Below are 25,415 nucleotides of genomic sequence, written 5' to 3' on the forward strand. Positions count from 1 at the left end.
TATAAAAATAGCCATTACATGTGACCAAGCACTCCTTCAACAACGCCCTCCAGTAGTTTGAGACCGTGGAACTTGGCCACGCTTTCCAGGACACGCAGCTTCTTTTCCACGTCCCGCTTGTCCATGGTTTCAACCCACACACCACTGCACGAGCAGTGTTCCATAAAATCACTGATCTTGAGTCCGCCACACTTGGAACACTTCAGATCCTGAGTCTGCCACCCGGCAATCATGCCGTGCACCTGACCGATGAGAACCTCTTCCTGAGCCAAGCGATCATACTCGCTCTGGCAGAAAGGACAGCGCCAGGGCTTGGCTGATGCTTTGCTTGGATCCGATCCTGGGTCTGGGAGAACATCTTCATCCCTGCAAAGATCCAAGTCTCGGATTAGACAGCAAGCGTTACATGTCAGTTCTGGAAGCTTCAGACTTGCGCTGGGGTTTTCAAATCGACCTTCTTTGCTGAATTCGCGGACTTCGAACAGTGCCAGCAATTCCCGACGGAGAAGTCGGGACTCCAAAGTCGTCATCTTGGATAGACTCAAGACTTGCATGAGGAGCTTGACAAGCTCCAGCACGGGGTTACGTTTGTCATTCTTGGGATCAACCAGGACTCCGGGTAGGACTGGGAAAGCGTAGTCGGACGCTAGTTCCGGGTGCAACATTTCGTCACGCTGACGGCGGATGAGCCCAGAAATTTGCTTCTTCAGTGGCTTCGAGAAGCGTTCTGTTAATACGGACGTGATTTCATCGCTCTCCGCATCACTGGGGCGTCCGATAGGAATCTGTGTCAACCGAGGAGTCGACGAAAGCTCACCATCGGGGTGCTTGAGACCGTGCATCAGTTCGACATATTCAACCACCCAGTCGTGGAAGACGGTCTGCATGGGCACTGGCAGAAAACGGCCGAGTTGCCAATGCATGACGGTTTCCAGCTCCTGATCATCCGATTCAACGACTTCCCGGCACCCTTTGCCTCCGTAGTTGTACTCGTCATACCACACCAAGTAATCCCAGTACTCCTTGATCTCAAGATCAATGAAGTGGAATGATGCGTTGGCCCGAATCGACTTCAACACATATTGACTGTAGGCGTATGCGTTTCCTACCTCAGTCTTGCTTGTTTGAAGAAGGAGGCGGGTGGAGCTTGCAAAGATGATATTCGATCCGACACGCCTGAATTCTGCCATCAGTCGCTGGAAGGATTTCCTCGACAACATCCGCACGTAGTGGTGTAAAGATCGATCATAAAGACATGAAGATGGACTTTCGACCCATCGGATTAGATGCTGTACCATGATATCGGCCATGTTGTTTCCTTCGCAGGCTTCTGTCCACCAGTGCTTCACCATCTCCCGCAGGACAATGGCACCAGCAGAGGCAAACGCTTTCTCTGAGTAAAGAACGCCCGAGCCTCCAGCTTCTACTGAAGGTTCTGACGGTGCCAAAAGCGTATCGGCACCCTCCATTTCATTGATAATGGACGATGTCAGAATGGTGTTGATGGCAAGATTACGAACCTCCAGTTCAATACACACAGTGGTATAAGCGTTCGGTGCATTGACTGACGGCATGCCCACCTTCTCCAAAGGACCTGTAATGTCATCTTTCTCATACCCTGCGTGATCGGGCCGTGGGCCAGAAGACCACCAAAGGACAACGTTACTCTGCTGGAGTCGTCGTGCGTATGATATGTCAATGAGGTATCGTGGGTCATCACTCTCCAAGTTGCAGAGAGGGACATCGCCATATCTTGCTAACAGCATCATATGCTGAATCCAAGATGCGAGATACAAGTAGTGTGTAACAATCCGCTTCGCGATGAAGGACTGCCAGCCGAGAGGTGGAAGATCCATATCGGACACTTCGGGTTTGACTGGCAGAATTGGGTACTCGTTCAATACCGGAATATCATGGCACAGTCGGTGTCTTTGCTGAGACTGTATCACCAGCATGGCAGGCTGGTTTTCTTCGCTTCTTAGTTTCTTGATCAAGTCACCAACCTCCAAATGAGCTTTCCTTCTAGTCATCACCTGGGTGGTTTTGAAATGAATTTTGTCCTGATACTCAAACGCAGTTTGTGACTGGTCCCCTGCCATGGCTTGCATCCTGCGGCCAAGGAGTTCCAAATAGATCTTGTCAACATTAGGTAGTCCCTGGACATCTCTTGTACGGTTCAGAATGACAATGTGTGCTTCGCTCTTCGCAGTCGAGAAAATCGCAAATATTTGTCTGTCTCCAGAAACAACATGGTACAGATAATGGTAGACCAGCCCCGAGTTTGTCAAATAGGGCTGCTCAGATGTCGTGCGGTGTAGTACAGATAGATCGAACCCTTTATCCAAACCCTCACCAAGAACTCCTCGCTGCCCTTCGTCAAAAGTACATATACTGCCCAGTTTCATGACAGCCCGTACACTCAATGGTATACTCTTTTCATAGACACCCTCAATACTAGGGTGTTGCAGGAGAGTATCGATCTTTTCTGCTTCCTGCAAGAAGGTATCCTCAGACAGAGACAATTGGAATAGGTGGACTGAAGGATGTCCGTTTGGCAGTGTGTGGTTGACCTTTTCGACTTCGCAGTCTGGAACGTCGACATCGGGCAGCGAGTCTTGCTTCAAGTTAATAAAGAACTGCCTTGGGACCTTGACTGTAAGAGCATGAATCTTTTGGTCGATCAAAACAAAGGCTCGCACGATTCCGGGTCTGCTGGTCTCACAAAGCTGTATAACTTGCCAGGTATTGATGTACAGAAGTTCGGCTTGGTTTCTGAAGAAATTACTCAGGGAGTCAGTAGTGACGTTGGTCCTCTCTCCGAAAAGTTGTCGCCGGCGGACACGAGCCTGTTTCTGGATCTTCCACTTTTGCTTCTGGTACTTCAAAAATCCTTCATAATCTTCGGTCATTGATGGCATTTTGGCGGGTAGACTCGCAAAAGGATCAAGCGAGGTTTTGGGGAGGCCTTCGGGGAGTTTTCTCTTCTGTGAAGTCTTGTTATTAGGCGATGATATCAGTTTCTGTGTTGATCCTGCGATCGCCTCGTCCATATCACCAGCATGTTGCACACGATGCTCGAGAATGTTTGTTGATAGATCAGACAACGGATTCTTCTCCGACTTGCCAAAGAGATCTGTCATCTTCTTTTGTTTGAACTTATCATCCTTGGTGTTGATCCGTCGCTGCAACCAGTCTGGATGGGCCACTCTGGGGCACGGATTGCGGATCTTCTGAAGAGCAGCCGGGATTGTAATCAGCTTCTGTACAACGGATCCCAATCGCTCGAGGTAGTAGTCCCAATCGATCACAGTTCGAGGGTCCATGTCACCGGGATCTTCTTTCAGCCACTTCCGCAAGAAGTACCGTTTAACATTCTCCTCGGCGGAGAAGATAGTCACTGGAATGGCTCTCTCGGTGACAGGTGTGTTCCTTGGCCTTGAAGATATAATGTATTTACAGTTGAGACCCTTGTCCTTGACCATTTGCTCGCCCAAGAATTCTGCCAATCGTCTGGCGGTTGTGATTGAAGTTGATTTCTGATTTCCATATTCCTCAAGAGTCTTTGTCATACTCCTGTTCTCGGAAATCAAGTCGATTAGCTCCTCATCAGCCAGAGTCGATCCATGCTCGTAAAGTACGTCCAGCCATCTGTCAGCCACACGGGCCACGGCGGCATACGTTTCTTCGAGAGTCGTGCCTTCCAAGAAGAATCGGAAGATTTGAGTCTGGAAAATCTTGATCAATTTCAACTCTCCTCTTCGCTTGACTTCGAATCCTTTCAGTTCAGCCAGAGAGCCATCATGGTTAAAGACGGCATAACGCTTCTTCAAGTTCTTGTCTTCCTCCTTAGAAGTGGGCAAGATCATTGCCCTGTAAGGTCCATCGACTTCGAAGAAAATGGAGTTCTCGCTATACACATTGTACTTGAATCTTTCCGGGTCGACAAGGGTCTGGTATTGGTGGTTTGTGTACTTTCCGTGAACAAGATGGTTCAGCATAACACAAGGGTATGAAATCCCAAGCTTCTTGCCATTTTTCAACGTAAATGAAAAGTTTTCAGGGAAACTCCCAGGAAGCATACACCAGATACCGTCGGTATCGAGTTCCAGGGGGCGACCAATGCGGTCGACGAGCTCTCTCGCCATTTGAATGATGTGTGCACCTGTAAGACATGTAACTCCCGCCATCTCCATGGAGTACCATCGAGATCCCTTTCTCATAACGTAACCGTAGAAACTGTTCAGAATGACCTTATGGGCAAGTTGAAGAGAGTCATAAAGGACGATCATTTTCTTCGCTTCGTCAACCTCTCCTGCAGGAGCACCTGATGACTTGAGGGAGTCGGTCTTGTTTTTCCAGACTTTCTGCTTTCCCTTGAAATCATATCGTCGATCTCGGAAATCTCGCACGGTATCGACATAGAATGGATTCTCTCGCTGACAGATAATGGCTTCCCGCTCCATTGTCTTGCTGTCGTGAATTTTGTGGTAGATCTTCTTACTGTAATCTTGAAGTCTTTTCTTGACAATAGAGGCTTGTTCCTCGATACTCATATCAGCGAATGCCCTCATCGGGCTGAGCTTCGTCTTTCCAGGAAAACGTTCATTTGCAACTGCTTGCCGAATCATATTGTATTCGTCACGCTTGGCAGGAAGGAATTCACCTCGCCATGCCCATGGCATTCGTCTGTCGCATGTTTTCCCGGGTCGGTTGAAATCACAGGAGGCGCAGTTCGACTCTTGAATCATTGAGTCCGGCTGCAATCGATTCGTAATCATGATGTTCGGATACATGGATGCGACGTCCAAATGGTAGATAAAAGGCACCTCGTCCCTGTGGGGTCTCTCCTTTAGGTCGAGTAAGTTCTTTGCGATCTGGCCCTTTACTTCATCGTAGTTAACGACATCGTCCATTGACTTCTTTTCTTCAACCTCGATACTGAATTTCAAAGCTGCATCAAGATCTCTCACAAGCTCGTCGATGGCAGTAGGATCGACATTGAAAGTAACGGGGATATCACTGCGGAATACACCAGCTTCTATACTCTCGACGTGACCACCAACATAAGTCTCCGATTCAAGCAGGTGACCCTCATAGAAGGCTTCTGTAGGATCTTTGTGTTTGTTCGGCAGGATGATCTCTCCTTTGTATGCTTGCACCATCAGAAGCATCTCACAGAGTGTTCCGGTTCCTTTCCGCAGTGTGTCATCGGGATTAATAGGGAGAATCGTGCATAGCGAGAAGATGAAAGGGTGTACATATTTCATATACAAGTAATATGTGGCGACAGCATCTGAAACGGAGTATTCAGCGAGAGTCTGTGGGCGTTCACTTGCATACGGTGTCATGAGTTCGGGGTCGAGTTCGTCGGGGTCGTAGCCAAGTTTTGCGACTGTAACAGCTTTTAAACCACGACTTCCTTGGGGAAGGTAACTGTCACGGTTGACCCAAGCGAAACAATCCATATGTACGCAGTTGTCACTTTGGTAAATGTCTTCGCTGTTCTTTCGAAACCCAATTTCGGTGTACATGTCGATTCCCAGGACACTTGCTCTGGCCTCAACGAAAGGCCAATCGAAAAAGTCACCGTTATATGTGGCAATGACCGTTGGTTTGGCCTCTTTGATGTGCTCGAAAAACCGCTCCAAAACACCTCTTTCATTAGGCTCGTTGAAAATCATAAACGGTCCACTGTACTCAGGCTTTGGTGTATACTCGAAATCGCTGATATCTTCGGAGACTATCTCACGATTTGTGATCAAGAAACCTTGGCCATCAATCATATACGAAATCATCATAATCTGGTCAATGACAGAATCCGGAAACTTGAGCGGTAGTTTTGTCGTTTCAATATCGAACGCAAGTACAACAGGATCGGCACGCTGCAGTCGTTCCTCTATGCAAGACAATGAAATGACGCCGTGCTTTGCGTCTACAGTGTACCATTTCCCTATACGGATATCTTCATGACTTGTAAGCTTATAGTCTCACCAAACGACCAGGGTAGCAAACCTTTGTCAATTGACACTCTGACATGGTAAGGGACATCATATTCTCGAATATCAATAATAAAATCGCTTGCATTCATATTGCCGTTAGATCGTGGCTCATTAATTAATTCGTCATCAAAGAGATCAAATCCAGCGTTCATGCTTCATGTCACGATTAGTACACCGCTTCCAACGATATAACGATAGGATCGACAAACCTGGACATCTCAGCGTAAGTATCCATCACATTGACGGTTTTTTTATTCTTTTCCGCGAGTGGCAGCAGGGTCCTCCGAACTTCCAGCAAATGGCTCACGTTGGCAAAGTTCAGTTGCAGAAATGTCCTCCGAAGCCCAAGCAAATGGTTTGGCAAATTGAGGTCCTCCCTCTCGACTCTTTTGACTTTCTTCACAAGTCCTTCGAACATCCTTCTGCACCATTCCTCGACTTCTTGTTCGCGGCCTTTCTTCACGGCGATGAGAAAGTACGGATCATATTCAACGGTTGCTTTGAAACTTCCACCCCCATCCTCAAGGAAATAAAAATCCACACCAGCACGGCCTCCGGGGACGTTTGGATCTTCTATCGAGGTGCTATGCATGTTGATGAGCCAGCCGACTCTCTTTTCACCAGACTCAAACCGCGGGAAGCCCAGGTTCTCGTCGATGCTGTTGGCCAGCCGAATCGCCTCGAATTTCTCATCTTGGGAGGTTGCTTCTGTCGACCGGAGAGAGGAGAATTCGACAGTCTTTGTCCGTTTCGGGTTCGAGGATGCGGCGCCTGATCGAAATTTGTTTCCGTACTTGCTAGGTTTTCTTGAAGGCATTGCGCCGCGCACGCCCACCGGGGGGGACTATGTAGTCACTCTATAGAGTAGGACGAGAGACTCTTTTGAGCATGAAACGCGCAACTATATTAGTATTAAGAAAAGCTGAGCATAACTGCTGCTGAAACGAGACTTGAATCAATTGGGTATATGGCAGAGTCGCGAGTGATATAATAAGGTGATTTTGATCAACCAATTATCCAGACTCAAAAAGGCATCCAATTTTGGCTTACGCCTTTCAGCGGGTGAGCCCGACGCGTCGCGTTTTCTACTTTACGCGTGCCCTTGGGTCGCGGCCGGAAAAACTGGTCGTTTTGAGCGAATCTGGCGATTTCCGGATTATATATTCACCCGACCCGGCTATTGTTCGCTGCCAGAGTCTGTCCGAGAGCTATCTAGTAGTCCCGGTGGTTTTGATGTTTGGAAGTTCAACGACCATCTGATATCGATAAAAATGGCAGAAGACACACGGGAGGCAATTGCCTCGAGCCCTGAGGCAAGTGGAAACGAACAAACGACCCCCCAAGACTCCTCGTCACAGCCCAAGAAACCAAAACACGAATTGCCCAAGTCACAAGTCGGAAAGCTATGGGATGCATTTGGAGGCCCCGAAGAGCGCGCAAATGCGCTGCCGACATATAATAGGACAGCCAAGAATTCGAACGAACCCTCGGTCACCGAAGCTATGAAGTCTATATCCTTGAAAGATGCCACATCGTTCTACAAGGCGCCTTGCGCGCGGGACTCTTTACTGTTGGGAATTGGTGCGGGATTCGGTATCGGTGGTGTGCGGGGTGTGTTGGGAGGTAAAGCAATTCATCAGTTCGGCCCCATGTGGAAGTAGAATTTGGTGGCTGACGTTTTCATATAGGTCTGCGTTCGATGTGGACGGCCTGTAACTGGGCGGTTGGTGCATTTGCTCTTACTTCTCTGGCAGCCCACGAATTCTGTCAACGGCGCCGGATACAAGAGCTGGACGGGATGAAGCAAGCGGTCGAATTGATGCAACAGCTGAAGGTTAAGAAACAACAGGAGAAGGAGAAGAAGATCGAAGAGGCTGCCCGTGCGGCCGAGGAAGAAAAGAAACAGAAGAGCTGGTCCAATCCATCAAACTATAAGTTTTGGTAGACCCTCTGCTTATCGTCCGGAGTCACGGAGTTTGTTGGATACTCATTGTATAGTGTAGATGGGTTGTAAAATAAATATATCCTCTAATTGGGTTGATTTCAACCTTATTCAAATTGTGATAATGTCTTGATCACATGCCAGTATTGATCATGTCAAGCTGAAATGTCGCTTCCCAAACGCCACTGAAGAATTCCAAAACGCCCCGTATACCAATGCCTAGGAGAGATAAAGTGCACCATTTAGACCTCAAGATTCGAATTTGACCCTCTTTTGGATAGCACCATTTTGTATAGTGCGCATTTTGTCCGTTTCATGGCCATCGCGCCTCTCTCTTCGCCTTTCTCGAGCATCCCGTGCCTCGCGACTCTTCCAATCGGCAACCTGCCGTTGTCTTCTCTGCGACCTAGCCCAGGCCATTGCTGCTGTTGGTTTAAACCCAACTCCATTGATACCATAGCCATCGTCGGTCGGGTCGGTTGGGTTGTGCCCAGTAATCTCGGAATCATGCCATGTAAGCGGATTTTCGGTTGCACTCGCAGCAAGGGGCGGGGATGACCTCCGTTGATTGCGCGCCTTTGATGTAGCTATTGGATTTCGTTTCCTGCGGGGGCTTGAGACTGATTGTTTCTTCGGAGACGGTGTAGGCGTGGTTTGGGGTTTGTTCTCCGGTTGAGTTTTTGCGGAAGAGTCATGCGTCCCACTCTGATTGGGATCGCTTTCTGCAACAGATAACGGTCCAGACATATTATGAAAGCCGCTATATGGACCAAGCCAGCATTTTGTTTGTCCTGGTTCCTGCGAATGGCCACTTGGGCTCTCGTAATTGGAGAAATGATCTCCGCGGATAGCGAGTTCTCCCAAGCGGCGAGCGACGGCGCTTCGGGGGCTATATCGCCCTAAGTCCTCCTGTTCCCGAAGCCGTGCTTCTTGAAAACTCGTGATTGAAACGGCAGAAGGCGACGACGGGGCATCTGAAAGGCTATAGCAGTCTGGTTCCGAACTCGCTCGTCTTCGCCCAGACGAACTGTATGGCATTATGGCCGGGAGACTGGCTGGAATCATCGCAGGGCTGAGAACGGATGTGGGGGTGTTCACGACTGATAAGCGGCCTGGGAGATCAATCGAGGAGAAGGGGATAAGGTTGTAGGTAGTAGTAGCTTTCAGAAGATAGACCTCGATGAACGTTCTGCTCTCGAGCAAATGTCAACGGCAGCCATTATTATAACTGAGATGCTTCTGCTGAGGGCACGGGGCAACCGGATCGTCACCAAGCCTGGGGGGAAGGGAGAGAGGCAGTGGAGGGGGCCATTGGGCGAAGTTCGGGAGTTTGTCTGGCTTAGTCGCCCTTACTCCTCCTTCCCCTCCGATAGTGAGAAATGCAATACATTTCTTGTCCGGGGCAAGTCGGGGTGACACTAAAAGCTGTGGTGTTTGATGTTTATTCGTGTGGCATTTCTGTCCGGTCGCAAGTTTAAAATGGATACTTGGTTGAGGTGAAGCTGAAATGATGTCTTGATGAGGCATTTCTACTACCTCATTGCACTTTCATCAGACATTCTGTATATTTTAAATATATTCTAATGGCATTTCATCAATATTGGCTTCTAAAATACTAGTATACAGACTGTCCATGTAGACTCAGGTGTATCACAAAAGAAAGTCACCTATATCGTGACTATTAAGTGCTGCCTTGGTCTAAGCTGAGGGGGACAGTGTCAAACACCTAAATTTGGACAGCCATTCCTTTCCATAATCATTCTCTCAGATAATTTTATAACTGGCATCCTCTGCTCCACCTCATTCATATATAGCCATCAATTCACATCAATACTAGATAGTCTTTGCATTGATCTGGAGGGTCCGCATATAGAAGACCCATTGGATACAGTATCGTTTCAACATTTGGACCTCACATTTAACCTCTCAGAGACTCGAAAGCACTAATTGCTATACTTAGAATACAGCAGAAAATCTATTTTAAGATCAATCGCAAATCACAATGCAAAGAAATGTTTCCTGCTTAATCTTGTCGTCTACCTAGTTACCCAACCTCCAATGTATTTCTTTCTCTGCTGCCTTCTTTGTCTTGATATTTGGCACCGAGGACGTTGGTGGCATGATATAGCCGACTTCCTCTAGTACTGATCGTGGCGACAAGTATGAGCCATCCACCATCACTGTCTTCTCTAATCTATCCCATTCAGGTGAGACTTCCATGAATATGGAGACTACCTCCAATCAAAGAGCTGGCAACTCTCTAGTCAAGATACCCACCCACCAGGAAGCCCTAAGCTGCATTTGATCAGTCCTCTATTATCTATTCCATCGAGGCTAGCCAGCATGCCATGTTTTTATGAAAGATTAATATATTAATAGAAGGCAGCCCTGTAATACCTGCAGTCTAGTTCTCAGCACATCTGTTTTAAATCCCATATAGAAATTGATGACAAGATAAGCAAAAGATATTCCTACTGAACTAGAAACAAATTTTAGCACGACAGAGGCCTAAATCGAATAATTTACAAATACCCAGCCCATCAAGTCGTGAAGGAGATAAAACAGAAATGAAACGGCAAAAGAAAAAGATGGCAAACATAAATCAACCTTACAACGCCGCGACGATGACGCCCACCTGTCCCAAGAGTTGGTGCGATTAGACCTTCTTCTTCTTCTTGGACGGCTCAGCATCGCTGTCGTGCTTTCGCTTCTTCTTCTCGGATTCGCCATCGACATCCGACTTTCTCTTCTTCTTCTTCTCTTCCTTCTCACCCTTGTCCTTCTTCTCCTTCTTTTCTTTCTTCTCCTTCTTGTCCTTCTTTTCCTTCTTCTCTTCCTTCTTGGGGGTCTCGGCCTTGGCATCCTTCATCTCATCGTCGCTTTGGTCATCATCAATGTCCATGTCGGCCAGGACAGCATCCATGGCGTTTTTCTGTATTGGTTAGCGATTATTTGGAAAAAATGAAGAAGACCATTATGACTGAATACATACCATTGCGAGCTCGTTCTTCATGGGTGCGGCGCCAGTAGCGTAGAACTCCAGGCGCTCTTCGACCTGGTTCTTAAGGACCTCTCCGAATTTTGTCGATGGCTCCTCGGAGAAGTTATCGATTCTGGAGGCGATAGAGCACTTGTTCGCAAGGAAACGAGAGATTCTGCCCTTGTTCTTGGGACCGGCTCTGCCAATGAAAGAAGAGTGGTACAGAAGTCCGTACTTCGGTGTGTTTCCCTTGGTCTTCAGGGCTCTGAAAAGGGCCTTCTCCGCACCGAGAATTTGGACGGTCGATGCGGGGTACTTGGACAGGTTGGTCAAGCTACCAGCGTGGGAGATCAAGCGGGCACCGACGATCTCTCCAATCAGCGCAGCAAGGTTAGGTGCGACAACGCTCATCTTGGAGACCAGGTAAGTGTGCAAAGACTTGCGGTACTTAGAAAGGCTAACGACTCGGTGCGCAAAGGAGATCACGTTCTCCATGTCAGACTCGGAGATTTCCTGACCCATACTGTGCTTGGCAGCGTCAATGATGCTCTGAGCAACTCCCTCATCGTCTTCCACAAGGGCAGCAATGTCGTGCAGGTTCTCGTCAGTCAAGTTCTTCTTGTCCTTCACGAAAAGGGCAAGCTGAGCGTAGCGTTGGTTGTCGGAAACAATCTTGACGAGTTCAGGGAAGTGCCACGAGTACCATTCTCTGACTCTCATGGAGAATGTGTTGATAGCCTTGTCGAGCTGGTCGAGGATAGCAATGGCCTGAATGATGTGGTTGTCATCGCGCTGCACGGAGAACTTAACCTTGGCACGCGAATAGGCGTGACCAAGACCAAGCTGCGCGGTATCAATATCGCCCTCACGGAGTTGCTTCAAGAGCTTGCCAACGTGTAATCTAAGTCCACGGAGCATATCCTGAACGATTTCACTGGTGTCTCCGGTTTCGCAGTCAACGAAATCAAAGGCCGACTTGATACTTCCGGCAAGAGCCTTGTCAGCAACTCCCACCACGACCTTCTTCTTCTTGCTGGGCTTAGGAAGATTCAACTCGAGGAATGAGATCAGAGTTTCAGAAGCAACACCTTCCGAGACGTCGTTGATTTCGCTAAGGGCCTGCTTGTTGTTTCTAAAATTTTTGTCAGCGATCTTGAAGGTCCGGAAAAAAATTAAGAAAAAATTATAAAAAATCCAAAAACGTACTCGAAAGGCACAAAACTGCTAAGTTCGACCATCTTGCCAAACTTGGCAAGGTCATTAACACCCTCCTGAACCTCCTTGAGGCGATTGCCAACGCTGTCGGCCTGGTGGGTGACCTTGAAAAGAGAGTAACCCATAGGGCTCTCATGGAGGAGAAAGTCGGCCATGGCGAATTGGGATTGAGGCCAGAAGATCAATCAAAAAATATGATCCTTAAATGCCTGCGACTGAGCCCGCTGCCCAAACTTCCTATTTCTGTAATTATAGGAAGTGCTGTGCGCAAACGCGGAGTTGAAAAAGGCTGGAAAACGGAGATTTGCAAAGTCGAGACGTCGGAGCTCTTTTTTTTTGCGGCGCTAGTGCGAACATTGAATGTGGGCTTTTTGCCAAAACTAGAGCTCACCGCATTCGACGGGAAACACCACCAGGTTCGTGCCAGTGCGGGCATCTTTTTTGGGTCGATATCGCCAGCAAGCTTAATTTTCTACGAGTAGTTTCTCGTGGATCTTGTTGTCTATCGTTAATTCATTCCGCAGAAATGTCTGCAACTCAGTTGCTCAACCCGAAGGCAGAGTCGAGGGTATGGACATGAGCCACCCCCCAATGAGAGCCCCTCAGTGACCGGACACACACTGACAATATACAGCGGAGAGGAGAGGCTCTGAAAGTGAACATTGCCGCTGGAGAAGGTCTTCAGGATGTGCTCAAGTCTAATTTGGGTCCCTCGGGGACTCTGAAGATGTATGTTTTCCACTCCCATGATTCATGCATTCGACGTAAAACTGACAAAACTTAGGTTGGTGGATGGTTCAGGCGGAGTATGAATTATCTCCTTATGAAAAAGCGGAATTCCGATTTCTAACGAGGATATAAAACAGATCAAGTTGACTAAGGATGGAAATGTATTGCTGCGGGAAATGGTAGGTGGTCTATTATCTGAGATATCTTGAGCGACTGCTAACTTTCACAGCAAATCCAAAACCCGACAGCCGTAAGCTATCCTAATTCCTCCTATCGAAACCGTCCGTTCTTACTGACATGCCCAAGGTCATGATTGCCCGAGCCGCGACCGCACAAGATGATATCACCGGTGATGGAACAACATCAGTCGTTCTGTCGGTCGGAGAGCTCCTGAAGCAGGCTGATCGACACATCTCCGAGGGTCTGCACCCCAGAGTTATTACGGATGGATATGAGATTGCGAAGACAGAATCCCTAAAGGTCAATTTTCAGGAAACTTTCGGGGTGGCATTGCGCTGACTTTATACCGGTATACAGTTCCTCGACCAGTTCAAACTTGAGCGGAATATCGATCGTGAACTGCTGCTGTCCGTCGCTCGTACCTCCCTCACGACCAAATTGAACAGGGCTCTTGCTGAAAAGCTCACCCCTGATATCGTCGATGCCGTTCTTGCTATCCACAGAGCCCCCGAAAAGCCCGATCTGCATATGGTTGAGATTATGGCTATGCAACACCGAACATCGTCTGACACGCAGCTTATCCGTGGTCTTGCTTTGGACCACGGCGCGAGACACCCTGATATGCCAAAGCGTGTCGAGGACGCCTTTATCCTGACATTGAACGTCAGTCTGGAGTATGAGAAGTCTGAGATTAACTCCGGTTTCTACTATTCCAACGCAGAACAGAGGGATAAGTTGGTGGAGAGCGAGCGCAAGTTTGTGGATTCTAAGTTGCAGAAGATTGTGGAGCTCAAGAAGCAGGTTTGCGGCAACGACCCCAAGAAGGGATTTGTTGTCATTAACCAGAAGGGTATCGATCCCCTGAGCTTGGATGTCCTCGTCAAGAACGGAATCATGGCTCTCCGGAGAGCCAAGCGGAGGAACATGGAGCGTCTCCAGCTTATCTGTGGTGGTACTGCCCAGAACAGTGTGGAAGATCTCTCTCCTGAGGTCCTTGGATGGGCTGGCCTGGTTTACGAGCACCAGCTCGGTGAGGAAAAGTTCACTTTTGTCGAGGAAGTCAAGGACCCTAAGTCTGTTACCCTTCTGATCAAGGGTCCCAACCAGCACACTATTGCGCAGGTTAAGGACGCTGTTCGTGATGGTCTGCGCTCTGTGTACAACACTATTGTGGATGGCTGCGTCGTGCCCGGTGCAGGTGCATTCCAAGTCGCTTGTGCCGCGCACCTGTCGTCTGAAGATTTCAAGAGAACCGTCAAGGGTAAGGCTAAGTGGGGTGTCGCAGCATTTGCTGACGCTCTCCTGGTCATTCCCAAGACCCTTGCCGCCAATTCTGGACACGACATTCAGGACTCTCTTGCTGCCTTGCAAGACGAGCGCGCAGAGGGCAATGTGGTTGGTCTGGACCTGAACACTGGCGAGCCCATGGACCCCGTGCAGGAGGGTGTCTTTGACTCATTCCGTGTCTTGCGCAACTGCATCGCCTCCAGCACAGGTATCGCCTCGAACCTCCTTCTGTGTGACGAGTTGTTGAAGGCCCGACAGATGGGTAAGCAAGGTGGACCCGCCGGCATGGAAGAGTAATGCAGCAGTTACGTACAGGAAACAGGATATGTAAAGAATTCAAGAGGATTCATGTTGAATGTCAGGTGTTGAAGAAAAAAAGTCTATACCTAAAATGTACTCAATAAATGCTAGTTGCCCTCTTCTTGGAGCTATAAGCTACAGAACAAGGGTGCATCGACACGCTTTACATCTAATGACATCAATGCAAATGCGCTTTTGATGAGACTCGCTAGTATTTTGCTGCCTACAAGTCATAACCGTGTCGCAGAAAAATTGGGTACCTAGCGGTCTGGATGCTGAAGGTAAGGTAGGGTATGGCAAGGTGTGGTGTAATGCTTGTTTCAGTTCAAGAATGCATTTGCCTAAGGAGTATACTGAGGCCGCAAAACATCAGGCCCAGTAGACACATGTCATTAAATTTTTCTATTCATACACTGGTTCATAATCATAGCATAAACAGCATGCAAGACATGTATTCTTATCTGATCAAGGAATCGATCAGAGAATACTCGTCTCAACGTGATCAATAATACAGAGGCATCGCTAGAATATCAATCCCCTTCTATACAGGGGCATTATTCATCCTCCTCAGGACTCTCAGTATCTTGCCCTTCATCGTCTTCGTCGCCTTCGTCTATATTATTCGATGCTATTTTGCCCAGAAATCCTTCTTCTCTTACAGGATCCTGTAGAGTAACGCGATGGTCTTTGGCCCATTCTAATACATTAGACTTCCATATTGTCACAGTTGGGCCGTCGCCATTGCTTGTTTCCCCGGAAGATTTGCGTTTTTTGTTCCCCGAATCGGATTCAATAACCTCCATACCCTTGAGGGCGGTGATTACATCCTCCGTGAGCATTCCCGTTGCCAATCCGATGTCCTGTACCGTCATGCATGTGAACGGAGCTCTTTTCCGAGAGCCTTTGGGGGTTCTTTGCTTCTGCTGCCCAGGCTCGTCTGAGTTGCTGTCCGGCGATGGCCGCAACAAGTGCCTTGACATTCGCTCTTCCCAAAAGCGAACATAACTCTTGTGGCCCATTTCACTGAGCGGCTTTTCGGGACCGCCAATTAACCCTCCCTCTCGTTCCCAATCGCTTAGCTTATAGCTTACGCCCATCAACAGCTTTCCCAGCTGCTTGTGTTGATACGGCGGGAAGATGAGAATACAGGCAAGATTGTTCGCATCCCATGACAACTTCTCTTTCGAAAAGTATCCCAGGATATAGTAGTTGACAGGGTCCTCGGGGTCGGTAAACGTGAGTATATAAAAGAGGAAGGTCGCGACGTCGAAAAAGACGGATTTGTGGTCGACGAAAAGTTTCGCAAAAAGTGACAGGTTTTGTGCAAATAGTTTATGATCCCCCCCATCTACCTCCCATACAGAGTATCCGCCATGATCGTAGACTTTTGTACCGAGAGGCGTCGCTTGGTTTTCGCAGGAACGCGTGTGTTTCGCATAGAGGTCCACGTCGCACGAATACCGGAAACACCAGCGACACACATAGAGCCGGTCTGTATCCTTGCTGACGAGTTCTTCGGGATAAATTGATTGATACCACGTCTTGAACAGAAGATCGCCGAGCACGACGTGTTCCACGTTGCGGTTGGTCGGGGATTTCGCGTCGGTCGACGAAGTGTTATTGGGAGCCATTGAAGCTTTTCGGAGGCGATTTCAAGTAAAAGCCACTTGACAATCGATTGGTCAGCTAATAATCGAGACTCTGCTGGTGATGCGCTTTCCCCGATGGACGGGCCATCAGCCTCACTGTGAAGTGAAGCGGCTTGACGTCGCGATTGCGATTGCGGTGGTGAGAAAAGGGTTCACGGATTCAGCGACATTGGGCGAAAGGGGGAAAATATTAGACAAAATAGCAGGTGTAATTGTCTAAGAATAGCATGTTCAAATCCTCAACGAGCGCAAGAACAGCACATGACGAAACAGCGACGGTCGATACAAACAATCAATGGTGGTGCGACCCGACACCAACTGGAAGAAGAATGTCACTGACCCGACCAGCGACTGCTAACTGGTGGTGGCGACCGCGCGGGGTGAAGCTTTCAATAGTGACGACGACGGGAGCTGCCATCAACGCCGACGATTATTATCCTGTTGCCTGAAGCGTTGCATCCCTTTTTCATTCTGGACGATTGCTTCATCCTTGCCTACCTCGATATTTCAGATTATTATGTCCTATCAAGCCCTTACTGTCTTTGGGTTGGCATACTGAAAGAGACAGGCCCATAGGCAGCAGCTTAGGTACGACCGTCAGCAGCAACTCATTATCCATCTATCGCTTTGGTCTTGATTCCAATACCACACGCAAATTTTCTCTTTTTAACACTTTGATTTCATCAGCGGGATCATTTTAAAATAATAGTTCCCGTTCTCGCATTATCCCCCGCTCTCTTACAACCAATCTGCTTGCTCCTGTGCCCTGGCAGCAGCCCAGAACGCGGGCAGTTTTCTTTGCTGCAGAACCCGGTTACATCAACGGTAAAAAATGATGAATCCCTTTCAGATTAGAGATCTTCATGGATCTCCATCTAGGACTGCAGAAAGCTCGGAGTCTAGGCGTCGTGATGGGGTTGTACAAGTCTCTGCCTCTCAGTATGAGGAGATAGCGTCAAACCATCCTCGGGCCAGACTGACGTATGCGGATGATGATGACGGAGAACTCATCACAGTGAGTCCAGTGGCACAATACGCTTGATTCATTCTAGCTAACAGTTAACTTTAGGTTGGATCCTCGCTCGAGCTTTCTCAGCGTCTTGATGAACCCATCGACGTTCCGTCGCAGGAAGATAGCCATGAACCAATGCATATCTTTGATATCCGTCGGTCGAACTCTGTAACTGAGTTATGGAAGAAGTACGAGTACAGGACACGTTCTCCGAGTATTCAGAAGACAGAAGAACCTAGCGCTGGATCGGAAGTAGTAGATACTACTCCTGGCCACGACAATGAAGGTCCTTCTGGTTCTGGCCAAGCTAATGCTGGCCCTGCTGCGCAAGATGAATCGGAGACCCTTTTGGCAGCTTTCGAGACTGAGCTGGCCAAGATGATGAGTGCTTCAGAATCTTCAGATAGGGCAACGCCGCAACAGGATCCCTCATCTTCAGCTGAAACACAACCCGGAACAACCAGTTCAAGTAGACCCCCGAACCCAGCTGAAGCCTTTACTACGGCTATGCACAATCTATTTGATGGGGCTGAAATGCTTAGGTCGGGCATGAGATCGAGGATTCCAGAGCTTGAGCGCCAGCTACACAATGCCCAGAGGGCCCTTCCCGAGCAAGTTGGAAGCACTTTGCAATCTGCTGTTACAAACCTGGACTCTCATGTGAGAAACCTGGCCACTGCTCTTGGTAACGCTTCGGTTGCAGGAGAACAGACTCTCCGCAACGACTTGCAAGGTGGGATTAGCCCCGGGTCGTGCAGTGTAGACGGTTTGCGTACGATGGCGTCCGAAATTGGCCAAATAGGCCAAACATTATTCACTGCCTTCGAGGCAGAATTCGGACGCAGTCTCTCAGAGAGTAATAACCAGACTCCCGGAGAAGGTACATCTCAAACCGGGCAAGCCAGCACTGCAACACCCAATCTTCCAGCGGAGGATTCGGGGAATGCTCAGGACAATTCAAAAAATGAAGATGAAAAATCTACTTCAGCTAATCTGGAGAACCAAGAAAACAACACAGTGCTTAATGAAGGACCAAACGATGAAAACATTCCGTCGTCTAGCGGTTTCGATGCTGGCCATCGGATGCAACAGCCTCAACAAGTCAATCCTTTACCCCAAGCCTCCACGGCGCATCTAGCTGGTCAACCCCAGCATTCCGGCTCACACCTTCCTGGGGCCCCTGTTCAGCCTCCTATCCCATATCCCTTTTCTCATGACCACAGTCCTTTCCATGGTCCTATGCACAGGCCTTATCCTCTACAGGCACCTCCACTCCCACCTCAACCACCATCCTATCCTGCTCACCCTCGCCCACATCGGCGACCTCATCCTCCCGACCATCCTTCTCCATACAGTCGACGACCATGGCATGCTGGTTGGCCGTCTTTCTATGGGCCTAATGGCTCTGCACCACCGCATCGTCCCCCGCACCATCACCACCATAATCACGAAGTGCCTGCGGGGGATAGAAATACTTTCCCCCGAACTCCTGCAGCTTCACAGGAACGTCAATTTGCGGGTAGAACATTGTTTGTCGGCAATGTAGGATTTAATGTCACCGAAAAGATGATCCAGGACGTTTTTGCTTCCAAAGGGTTCTTAGTCGACGTGAACTTGCCATTGGATTCTGAAACAGGAAAACATGCAGGATTTGGTTACCTGTATTTCCTTTCGGTTCATGCGGCCAAGGCAGCGTTGGAGGCTTTGCAGGGAACTCATATTGATGGACACTCGGTCAATCTCGAGCTCAGCGATCACTCGCCCATCACAACGCTTCACACACCGCATGACAACCGGCAGCCTTCCAGTGTTCCTTCGCGTGCTCAGGAACCAGAGGCATTCCAGCGTCGACGATCTACTCAATTGAGGCGCACATCCCCCGAAGAACAGAATTCTGGACAAAACAGTGGCATTCCCAAGGGGGAAAACAAATCTTCGGGTGAGGATTCGAATAATACGTCGCCAGGAAATACCGCCCTACTCGACCGAGATGATCAGGACTCTGAGTTCTCTACGCGTTATCCATCGCTCTTCCCAGAGGGGGCCACGCAGCGATCACTTCTCAATCGCCCTTCATCTGGAAATCTTGCAAGCCTAAGTCCACGGCTAGAAATGGGCCGATTTCCACCAGTATCTCAGCTCGACGCACACATGTTGGCCAATCAGCGCCGTGATACAGATTCATCATCGAGCACATCCATGTCCGAAGTTAAACCGGATAATGATTCTGTGAGGCAGACAGGACAGGTACCAGAGCAGGCGAACCAGGCCAGTTTTCATCAATATGGCCTCCATCGATCAAACACCACAGTGCCTGCCAATCCAGCGTCAAGGCTCCCGGGTCCCTTTGACCCTCTCGTTTCACAAGACACCCATAGCACAACGTCGCCATTGAGGCGACGAGCTACCGAGCGCCACCCTCCGCGGACCGATTCTGGTCGTGGGCCAATGCGCTGTGGGGGTTTTAGACACCGGCCGCAATACTCACGTACTGATCTTCTCAACATGTCTCGAACCCAGGGGATAGCTTCGGCTACAAATGGAAATGCTCGGCAACCCGATGCAAGAGAACGCGCTATTGATGATTGTGTCACTACCCTTATGAGCCTAGGCTATGGAAGCGAAAAGGATGGTGGGCGCCAGAGAATCGCTGTGTATGCGGCAGCGGCGGATGGCAAAGTAAATGATGCAATTGAGATGATTGAAGAAGAACGAAAAGCGTATGAGCAGCAAGGCTCGTCGACGTGATGGACGGTTTTCTATTTGCCTAGCTTCAAAGCATTAATTTGACGGTCTTTTGATGAGGCTATTGCTGTATTGCTCTTGTGTTTTGTGCTGCTTTGTACCTTATTATGGTCTGGGTTGGATCTTCCCTTCTTTTGCTACTTCTAATATGTAATATCTTCTGATGTTTGAATGAAATGAAAGTCGTTGCTATCTCCATGAAATATTAGGGTTGACTCCCCGTATCTGTAAGTCATTCTGCCGTGCGGAACTTCGGTCGGAGCCGAAAAGATGCGCCATTCTTCAACCCCGTCATAACCATCTCAAGCAAACACCATCCAACATTCCTACGAGACCTCATACAATTCTCAATTACGAGAAATGCAGATATGGCGGCGTTCCTTCGCGACGTCTATTGCAAGACTGAATAATCAACCACCAACCAGAAGTGCTGGTCCCGCACTTCTACGATGCGCGCAGATCCTCCAAGAAAGTAAGAAGAGCGGTGCCTGCGCTCTTGAAGAGCAGGAGATCAAGGTACAAGGCTTCATTCGATCAGTACGAAAGCAAAAGCGCTTTGCTTTTGCGGAGATCTCAGACGGGTCGACAATTGAACCATTGCAGGCTATTCTGAAGCCTGCACAGGCGGCTGAGTAGGTTGTCTTGTTTAGCGCGACATGAGCCTCATTGATTCTGACTGTTTTCTTACTAGTCTATCTACTGGAACAGCTGTTGAAATCTCTGGTCTATGGAAAGCTTGTCCTCCGGGTAAGGAACAAAGCCATGAGCTTCAGACGACCGACGTAAACGTCGTGGGCGCAGCAGATGCAGAGGTGAGTGGGATGGACCCTGTAGCATGGATTGGGGGCGAAGGAAGCTGACACGCATTGCTTTAAAACAGACATATCCTATCCAAAAAAAGTATCACAGCCCCGATTTCCTTCGTCAGATCCCACACCTCCGTGTACGAACGCCATTCAATTCTCTCCTCTCGCGGTTTCGATCAGAGTGCTTGTATCAGTTGGGAAATGTCTTTCGCAGTCATCCAAGCGGTGGGTTTACGCAAGTACAGCCACCGTTGATCACCTCATCGGACTGTGAGGGTGCTGGTGAAACATTCACAGTCATACCGCGTGAGGCATCCGGGTCGAATGTTGAGGAGGATCACTTCTTTCGAGCACCGAAATACCTGACTGTGTCGTCGCAACTCCATCTCGAAGCGTATGCGGCCGAGCTTGGCAGTGTATGGACGTTATCGCCGATGTTTCGAGCCGAAAAAAGCGACACGCCGCGTCATCTGAGTGAATTCTACATGTTGGAGGCTGAGATGAACTTTATGCATGACCTCGACACGCTTACTGACTCGGTTGAGCATATTCTCCGTGACCTGACTCGCCGGTTATACGATTCGCCTGTTGGCCAAGAGATATTATCCGCGAAACGATCGGGCGAGGCCGGACAGGAGGGTACAGAGGAATCTTATTCGGTGCTTCGACAAAGATGGCACGACTTGATGAACGGGCCTAGGTGGCAACGCATGACGTATAAGCAGGCCATGGAGAGCCTCGAAGACGCAATCTCCAAGGGCAGTGCATCGTTCGAGCATGCCCCCACTTGGGAAGGTGGGCTGCAGCTCGAACATGAAAGATACATTGTCGACGTCCTGTGCAACGGTCGTCCGGTGTTTGTAACAGACTACCCCAAGGAGATTAAGCCATTCTACATGCTGCCCTCCGAGGCAGTGGAAGGGGAGCCATCATCTACAGGCAAAACAGTTGCCTGTTTCGATCTGCTGCTACCTGAGGTTGCTGAGGTCGCAGGAGGGTCTCTCCGTGAACACCGACTGCCCAATATCATCCAGAACATGCGTGATCACGGGCTAGTCAAGCCACGCACGCAACCTGAATCTCCCCCGGAGTCCTCCTCGGCCAGTGAGAGTCCCGAGGCCGAGGAACCACTGTATCCTTATCTCCAAGCCAACGAAGATCTCGGTCACCTGCAGTGGTATGCTGACCTCCGACGCTGGGGAACAGCCCCCCACGGCGGCTTTGGACTTGGATTTGACAGATTCCTGGGCTACCTGGCCGGCGTATCGAGTGTCCGGGACGTGGTATCATTTCCCCGATACTTTGGCAGAGCAGACTGCTAGGAGCATCATTCCGGGCAAGCTACCCGTTTATCTAGATGTATAATAATGTATTACTACGAGATATCCATGCAAATAGACCTCTCAACCATCCATTCACAGGATATAGTTTAGACGAGTAACGTGACCAGGTCATCGGCCATGAGCAACCCATCTAGAACCTGTTCTACCAACGCCATATTCGTATAGCACTCTGAACACAGGGTAAACGACGACCCGTGGACAGCGTTCAGACCGCCTCCCAGCCACTCGGGTTGACTAAGAAGACGAAGATCTGAAGAATCAACGTGCGCAGCCTAGTCAGACAAATAAGCCTACATACTTTAAACAAAGAACTAAACTTTCTCCCAAACGAAACGATTATGTAGTCTTCATCAGCACGAAACTCAACCTTAGGTAACCGGTGAGTGGGATCGACCAATAAAACATATAAAGTTACAAGAATACGGAAGGGCCAAAATGAAGATTTGCAAGACGGCAAGTGGTCAATATTATGGGGGATGAAATTACACAGTTAGACTCGCCTGTGCCTTTTCCCAGATGGGAAATATGACATGATACCTTAAGATGATTAAGGTTGATACAGCATGACTGCATTTGCACCGCCACCGATCATCAAATAGCAATTATTACTACAGTAATGATTAAATAATAAATAAAGCGTAAATGAAATAAATGCCGAGACACTCACCGAAACCTCGTATTGAAGAAACCTCGTAGCCTAGTCTGGGGGCGATGGATTCACGCCACTGAAAGTTAAGCCCATGATATATCGCCGCACAAGGCCGGAGTATAAAAAGAAATTAAGAAAAAAAAAAAATTATAAAAATAAAGAAAGAAAGATATTCTTAATTCCAGACTAGTGATGTAATCTATCATAAATAAATATAAAATAAATAAAATAATAAAAAGGAAATAATATGATGCAGTGGCTTGGCGACTAGAACAAGGTTACCTGAGAGACGGGATTGCCACATCGAGACGGAAAGAGACACACAGACGACAACGAGAGAAACAAAGTTCCACGTGGCAGGGCCTATCCGGGGTACTCTTATTCTTATTCTACTTGGCAGAAGTGAAGTAGAAGTACTATTATTACTATTATGTAGTATGTATGGTCTATGTCTGTATGAGAATAGATATGTGAATACTAATCATAGGTTTCAGCCTGCAGGATCTACCCTATCAAATGGGCTGATAAACCAATAGTTACTAGATATGGAATGTATGTGTCCATCGTCAGCCGGTTCGGCCAAATAATTATGCCAACCTAGAAGGAATAATACTCTGAATGTGTATACTGTTTATGTTTAAATTAATCCTGTACTACTTGAATAGGATAATAAACTTAGTCCAAACTCTGTCAACAGAATAACTCTGACTAACCCAAAACACAAGACATAAAATTAAAAAAAAAAAAAAAAAAAAAACGTGGATACTTTAAAATGCAGCGGAGCTCGGCTGGTTGAATTGGACCAGTAGTTTGCTGGGTTATTGGCGATGCACTCCACCTCGTTTAAATATTGTTTGGGAGATTGCCGACGTCTTCTTACTTCCATATTGGAACAGAGAGAAGATATTACGAGATCCAGTCCCATCCTAGCCGAACTTGGCAGTTTCTCGCTCCATCTTGCCAGAGTAGGTCAGGAGGCCGTAGGGCGTGTAAAATACGAATACCGTACGCGGGGATCGTGCCAAGTTGCCAACCTTAGTGGTGTTAAGCATATCTCGGTCTTTTCCCGGCTTTTGCCACTGATTACCTAGGCACTCCGCCGTCTGTACAGATACCTAGGTATGATTTATAATACTCCGTACACCGTACACTGTTCAACTAGACGGGATGATTGGTTATAAAAGTGACAGACCATGGTCAATCAAGCCTTGTGGCGCAGGAGATCCCAATATTGTAATATTCGTATGTACAGAGTACAGCGTATAGCGGATAAACCGGAGAGCAGGCAAGAACAGGAGAAAAAAGGGTCTTGTGGGAGTTGTCAAGTGGGCTAAGCCTTGGCCGAGTCAAGGCGTTCTGTATCTAACAACTAGCGCCGACCTTAGGATAAGCCTCTTTTCTGCCTGTATTTTTTCCAGCGGGGATCATCTTGGCTTTCTGCAACGCTTTGACTTTTTTCTTTTTTTTTTTTTTCAACTTATTAGTATTTTTTTCTCCCCCTCCTTTCTATCCAGGGATAAGGATCCTCAGGGATGTTTTGAGTTTGGTCGCCAATGTTTCAAGTGGCTGTATCATCCTTGACAATGGTTGGTTAATCTAAATTAAATTGCAAGGAAACATGTCAGATGAAGCCTTGGCTTTTTGCTTTAAAGTGTTGCCTGGAGCCTTGCTTATTCTTATTATTCTCCTACACACTACGGAGTACTACACAATACTAAGGTATGGAGTACAGTACATCATAATGTTGTACTGTACCTACTACCTATTCTCATAACTCGTACTTGATTGACTCGTAGGACAGACAGGCGCATTCCAAATCGCCATTCCATCAACACCTTAATTATGCTAGTGGAGATAAGCTCGTGCAACGTTTCACAACCCAAATCCCTTGGCAACCTTTAATTCGAATTAAAGGTTGCATTGGAGCATCCCAGGACTGCATGACAATACATGAATACAAGAGTACAGAGGTACAAAACCACTCTATCTTAGAGTTAAACATCCTGTATTCCCATGCAAGGGAACATCATGGGCCAACTGACCCGGGGTATCCCCGTCTAGGTGACTCCAAGAGAGATCAATAGTAGCGAATAATAAAGTTCACCTCAAGAATGAGACTGGATTGAGAGATCAATCAATCAATAGTCATGAATAGTCCTGTTGCTCTTGCATGTCTGATTCATGTCCCGTACCTTAAAATGCCTGTTTACTGTTACCGGCGTCCGGAAACGACGGATGCCGACGAAAAACTAAGCCAAGTGCGACCCGACCGGAGATTATTCACTGGTTGGAAAGTCTCCGTCTCAGCTAGCAATTAGCAATCAAGTATATTTTCTTATTTTGATGCTCGCAACTCTCTCCACAGATCGGGTCGCAATTTTGGATCGATGCATGAAATAAGGAGAATACTGTCGGACTGGCCGTCTATCTTCTGTTGTCCTACTATTCCTCTTAGCGAGTACTCACTACTACTCCGTAGAAACAGTAGACAGTTCTTGAACCCCACTAAGATTGAGTACTGGGGCAGTTCGGATGCTCGGAGACGTCTTACAATACATACCTACACAATACGCAGACGT

At 48.1% G+C, this 25,415-nt stretch overlaps 8 protein-coding genes across 8 annotated transcripts; 4 read left to right on the top strand and 4 right to left on the bottom strand.

Annotated features, from left to right (window-relative positions):
* Positions 1 to 14: 14 nt before the first annotated feature.
* ASPWEDRAFT_104618 (DNA polymerase epsilon catalytic subunit POL2) lies at positions 15 to 6,816 on the bottom strand (the record flags this gene model as incomplete). The annotated part of the gene is made up of 3 exons (XM_040827666.1): positions 15 to 5,962; positions 6,013 to 6,152; positions 6,209 to 6,816. The coding sequence occupies 3 exons, from the start codon at positions 6,814 to 6,816 to the stop codon at positions 15 to 17; spliced, it is 6,696 nt and encodes a 2,231-aa protein (XP_040692752.1).
* Positions 6,817 to 7,211: 395 nt separating this feature from the next.
* ASPWEDRAFT_65972 (uncharacterized protein) lies at positions 7,212 to 7,944 on the top strand (the record flags this gene model as incomplete). Its single annotated transcript, XM_040838829.1, has 2 exons — positions 7,212 to 7,622; positions 7,688 to 7,944. The coding sequence occupies exons 1-2, from the start codon at positions 7,271 to 7,273 to the stop codon at positions 7,942 to 7,944; spliced, it is 609 nt and encodes a 202-aa protein (XP_040692753.1). The 5' UTR covers positions 7,212 to 7,270.
* A 252-nt stretch (positions 7,945 to 8,196) lies between these two features.
* On the bottom strand, positions 8,197 to 8,952 carry ASPWEDRAFT_74802 (uncharacterized protein; the record flags this gene model as incomplete). Its single annotated transcript, XM_040839521.1, has 1 exon — positions 8,197 to 8,952. A coding segment is annotated over one exon (756 nt), but the record flags the coding sequence as incomplete, so codon positions are not given.
* Positions 8,953 to 10,597: 1,645 nt separating this feature from the next.
* Positions 10,598 to 12,291, bottom strand: sik1 (snoRNP complex protein NOP56; the record flags this gene model as incomplete). The annotated part of the gene is made up of 3 exons (XM_040830372.1): positions 10,598 to 10,873; positions 10,934 to 12,053; positions 12,128 to 12,291. 3 exons carry the CDS (start codon positions 12,289 to 12,291, stop codon positions 10,598 to 10,600), a joined length of 1,560 nt encoding a protein of 519 aa, XP_040692755.1.
* Positions 12,292 to 12,662: 371 nt separating this feature from the next.
* Positions 12,663 to 14,629, top strand: ASPWEDRAFT_49147 (chaperonin-containing T-complex subunit CCT6; the record flags this gene model as incomplete). The annotated part of the gene is made up of 7 exons (XM_040837220.1): positions 12,663 to 12,704; positions 12,771 to 12,865; positions 12,921 to 12,942; positions 13,003 to 13,044; positions 13,095 to 13,115; positions 13,172 to 13,345; positions 13,403 to 14,629. 7 exons carry the CDS (start codon positions 12,663 to 12,665, stop codon positions 14,627 to 14,629), a joined length of 1,623 nt encoding a protein of 540 aa, XP_040692756.1.
* Positions 14,630 to 15,186: 557 nt separating this feature from the next.
* Positions 15,187 to 16,263, bottom strand: ASPWEDRAFT_103716 (putative histone acetyltransferase (MysT1); the record flags this gene model as incomplete). Its single annotated transcript, XM_040827588.1, has 1 exon — positions 15,187 to 16,263. One exon carries the CDS (start codon positions 16,261 to 16,263, stop codon positions 15,187 to 15,189), a length of 1,077 nt encoding a protein of 358 aa, XP_040692757.1.
* A 708-nt stretch (positions 16,264 to 16,971) lies between these two features.
* On the top strand, positions 16,972 to 20,220 carry ASPWEDRAFT_354198 (RNA recognition motif domain-containing protein). Its single transcript, XM_040834223.1, has 2 exons — positions 16,972 to 17,296; positions 17,351 to 20,220. The coding sequence occupies exons 1-2, from the start codon at positions 17,114 to 17,116 to the stop codon at positions 20,039 to 20,041; spliced, it is 2,874 nt and encodes a 957-aa protein (XP_040692758.1). The 5' UTR covers positions 16,972 to 17,113; the 3' UTR covers positions 20,042 to 20,220.
* Positions 20,221 to 20,319: 99 nt separating this feature from the next.
* Positions 20,320 to 22,288, top strand: ASPWEDRAFT_36800 (asparagine--tRNA ligase SLM5). The gene is made up of 3 exons (XM_040834548.1): positions 20,320 to 20,670; positions 20,730 to 20,850; positions 20,919 to 22,288. The coding sequence occupies exons 1-3, from the start codon at positions 20,399 to 20,401 to the stop codon at positions 22,164 to 22,166; spliced, it is 1,641 nt and encodes a 546-aa protein (XP_040692759.1). The 5' UTR covers positions 20,320 to 20,398; the 3' UTR covers positions 22,167 to 22,288.
* Positions 22,289 to 25,415: the final 3,127 nt, after the last annotated feature.

Source organism: Aspergillus wentii, assembly GCF_001890725.1.
Source record: "Aspergillus wentii DTO 134E9 unplaced genomic scaffold ASPWEscaffold_2, whole genome shotgun sequence".
In the NCBI taxonomy this organism is placed as follows: domain Eukaryota; kingdom Fungi; phylum Ascomycota; class Eurotiomycetes; order Eurotiales; family Aspergillaceae; genus Aspergillus; species Aspergillus wentii.

Excerpts from the sequence above, each read along its gene's own strand:
- ASPWEDRAFT_354198 (XM_040834223.1), top strand. The coding sequence starts at position 17,114 with ATGATGAATCCCTTTCAGATTAGAGATCTTCATGGATCTCCATCTAGG. Across the intron at positions 17,297-17,350 it reads ATGACGGAGAACTCATCACA|GTTGGATCCTCGCTCGAGCT; the intron begins GTGAGTCCAGTG and ends AGTTAACTTTAG.
- ASPWEDRAFT_36800 (XM_040834548.1), top strand. The coding sequence starts at position 20,399 with ATGCAGATATGGCGGCGTTCCTTCGCGACGTCTATTGCAAGACTGAAT. Across the intron at positions 20,671-20,729 it reads AAGCCTGCACAGGCGGCTGA|TCTATCTACTGGAACAGCTG; the intron begins GTAGGTTGTCTT and ends TTTTCTTACTAG. Across the intron at positions 20,851-20,918 it reads TGGGCGCAGCAGATGCAGAG|ACATATCCTATCCAAAAAAA; the intron begins GTGAGTGGGATG and ends GCTTTAAAACAG.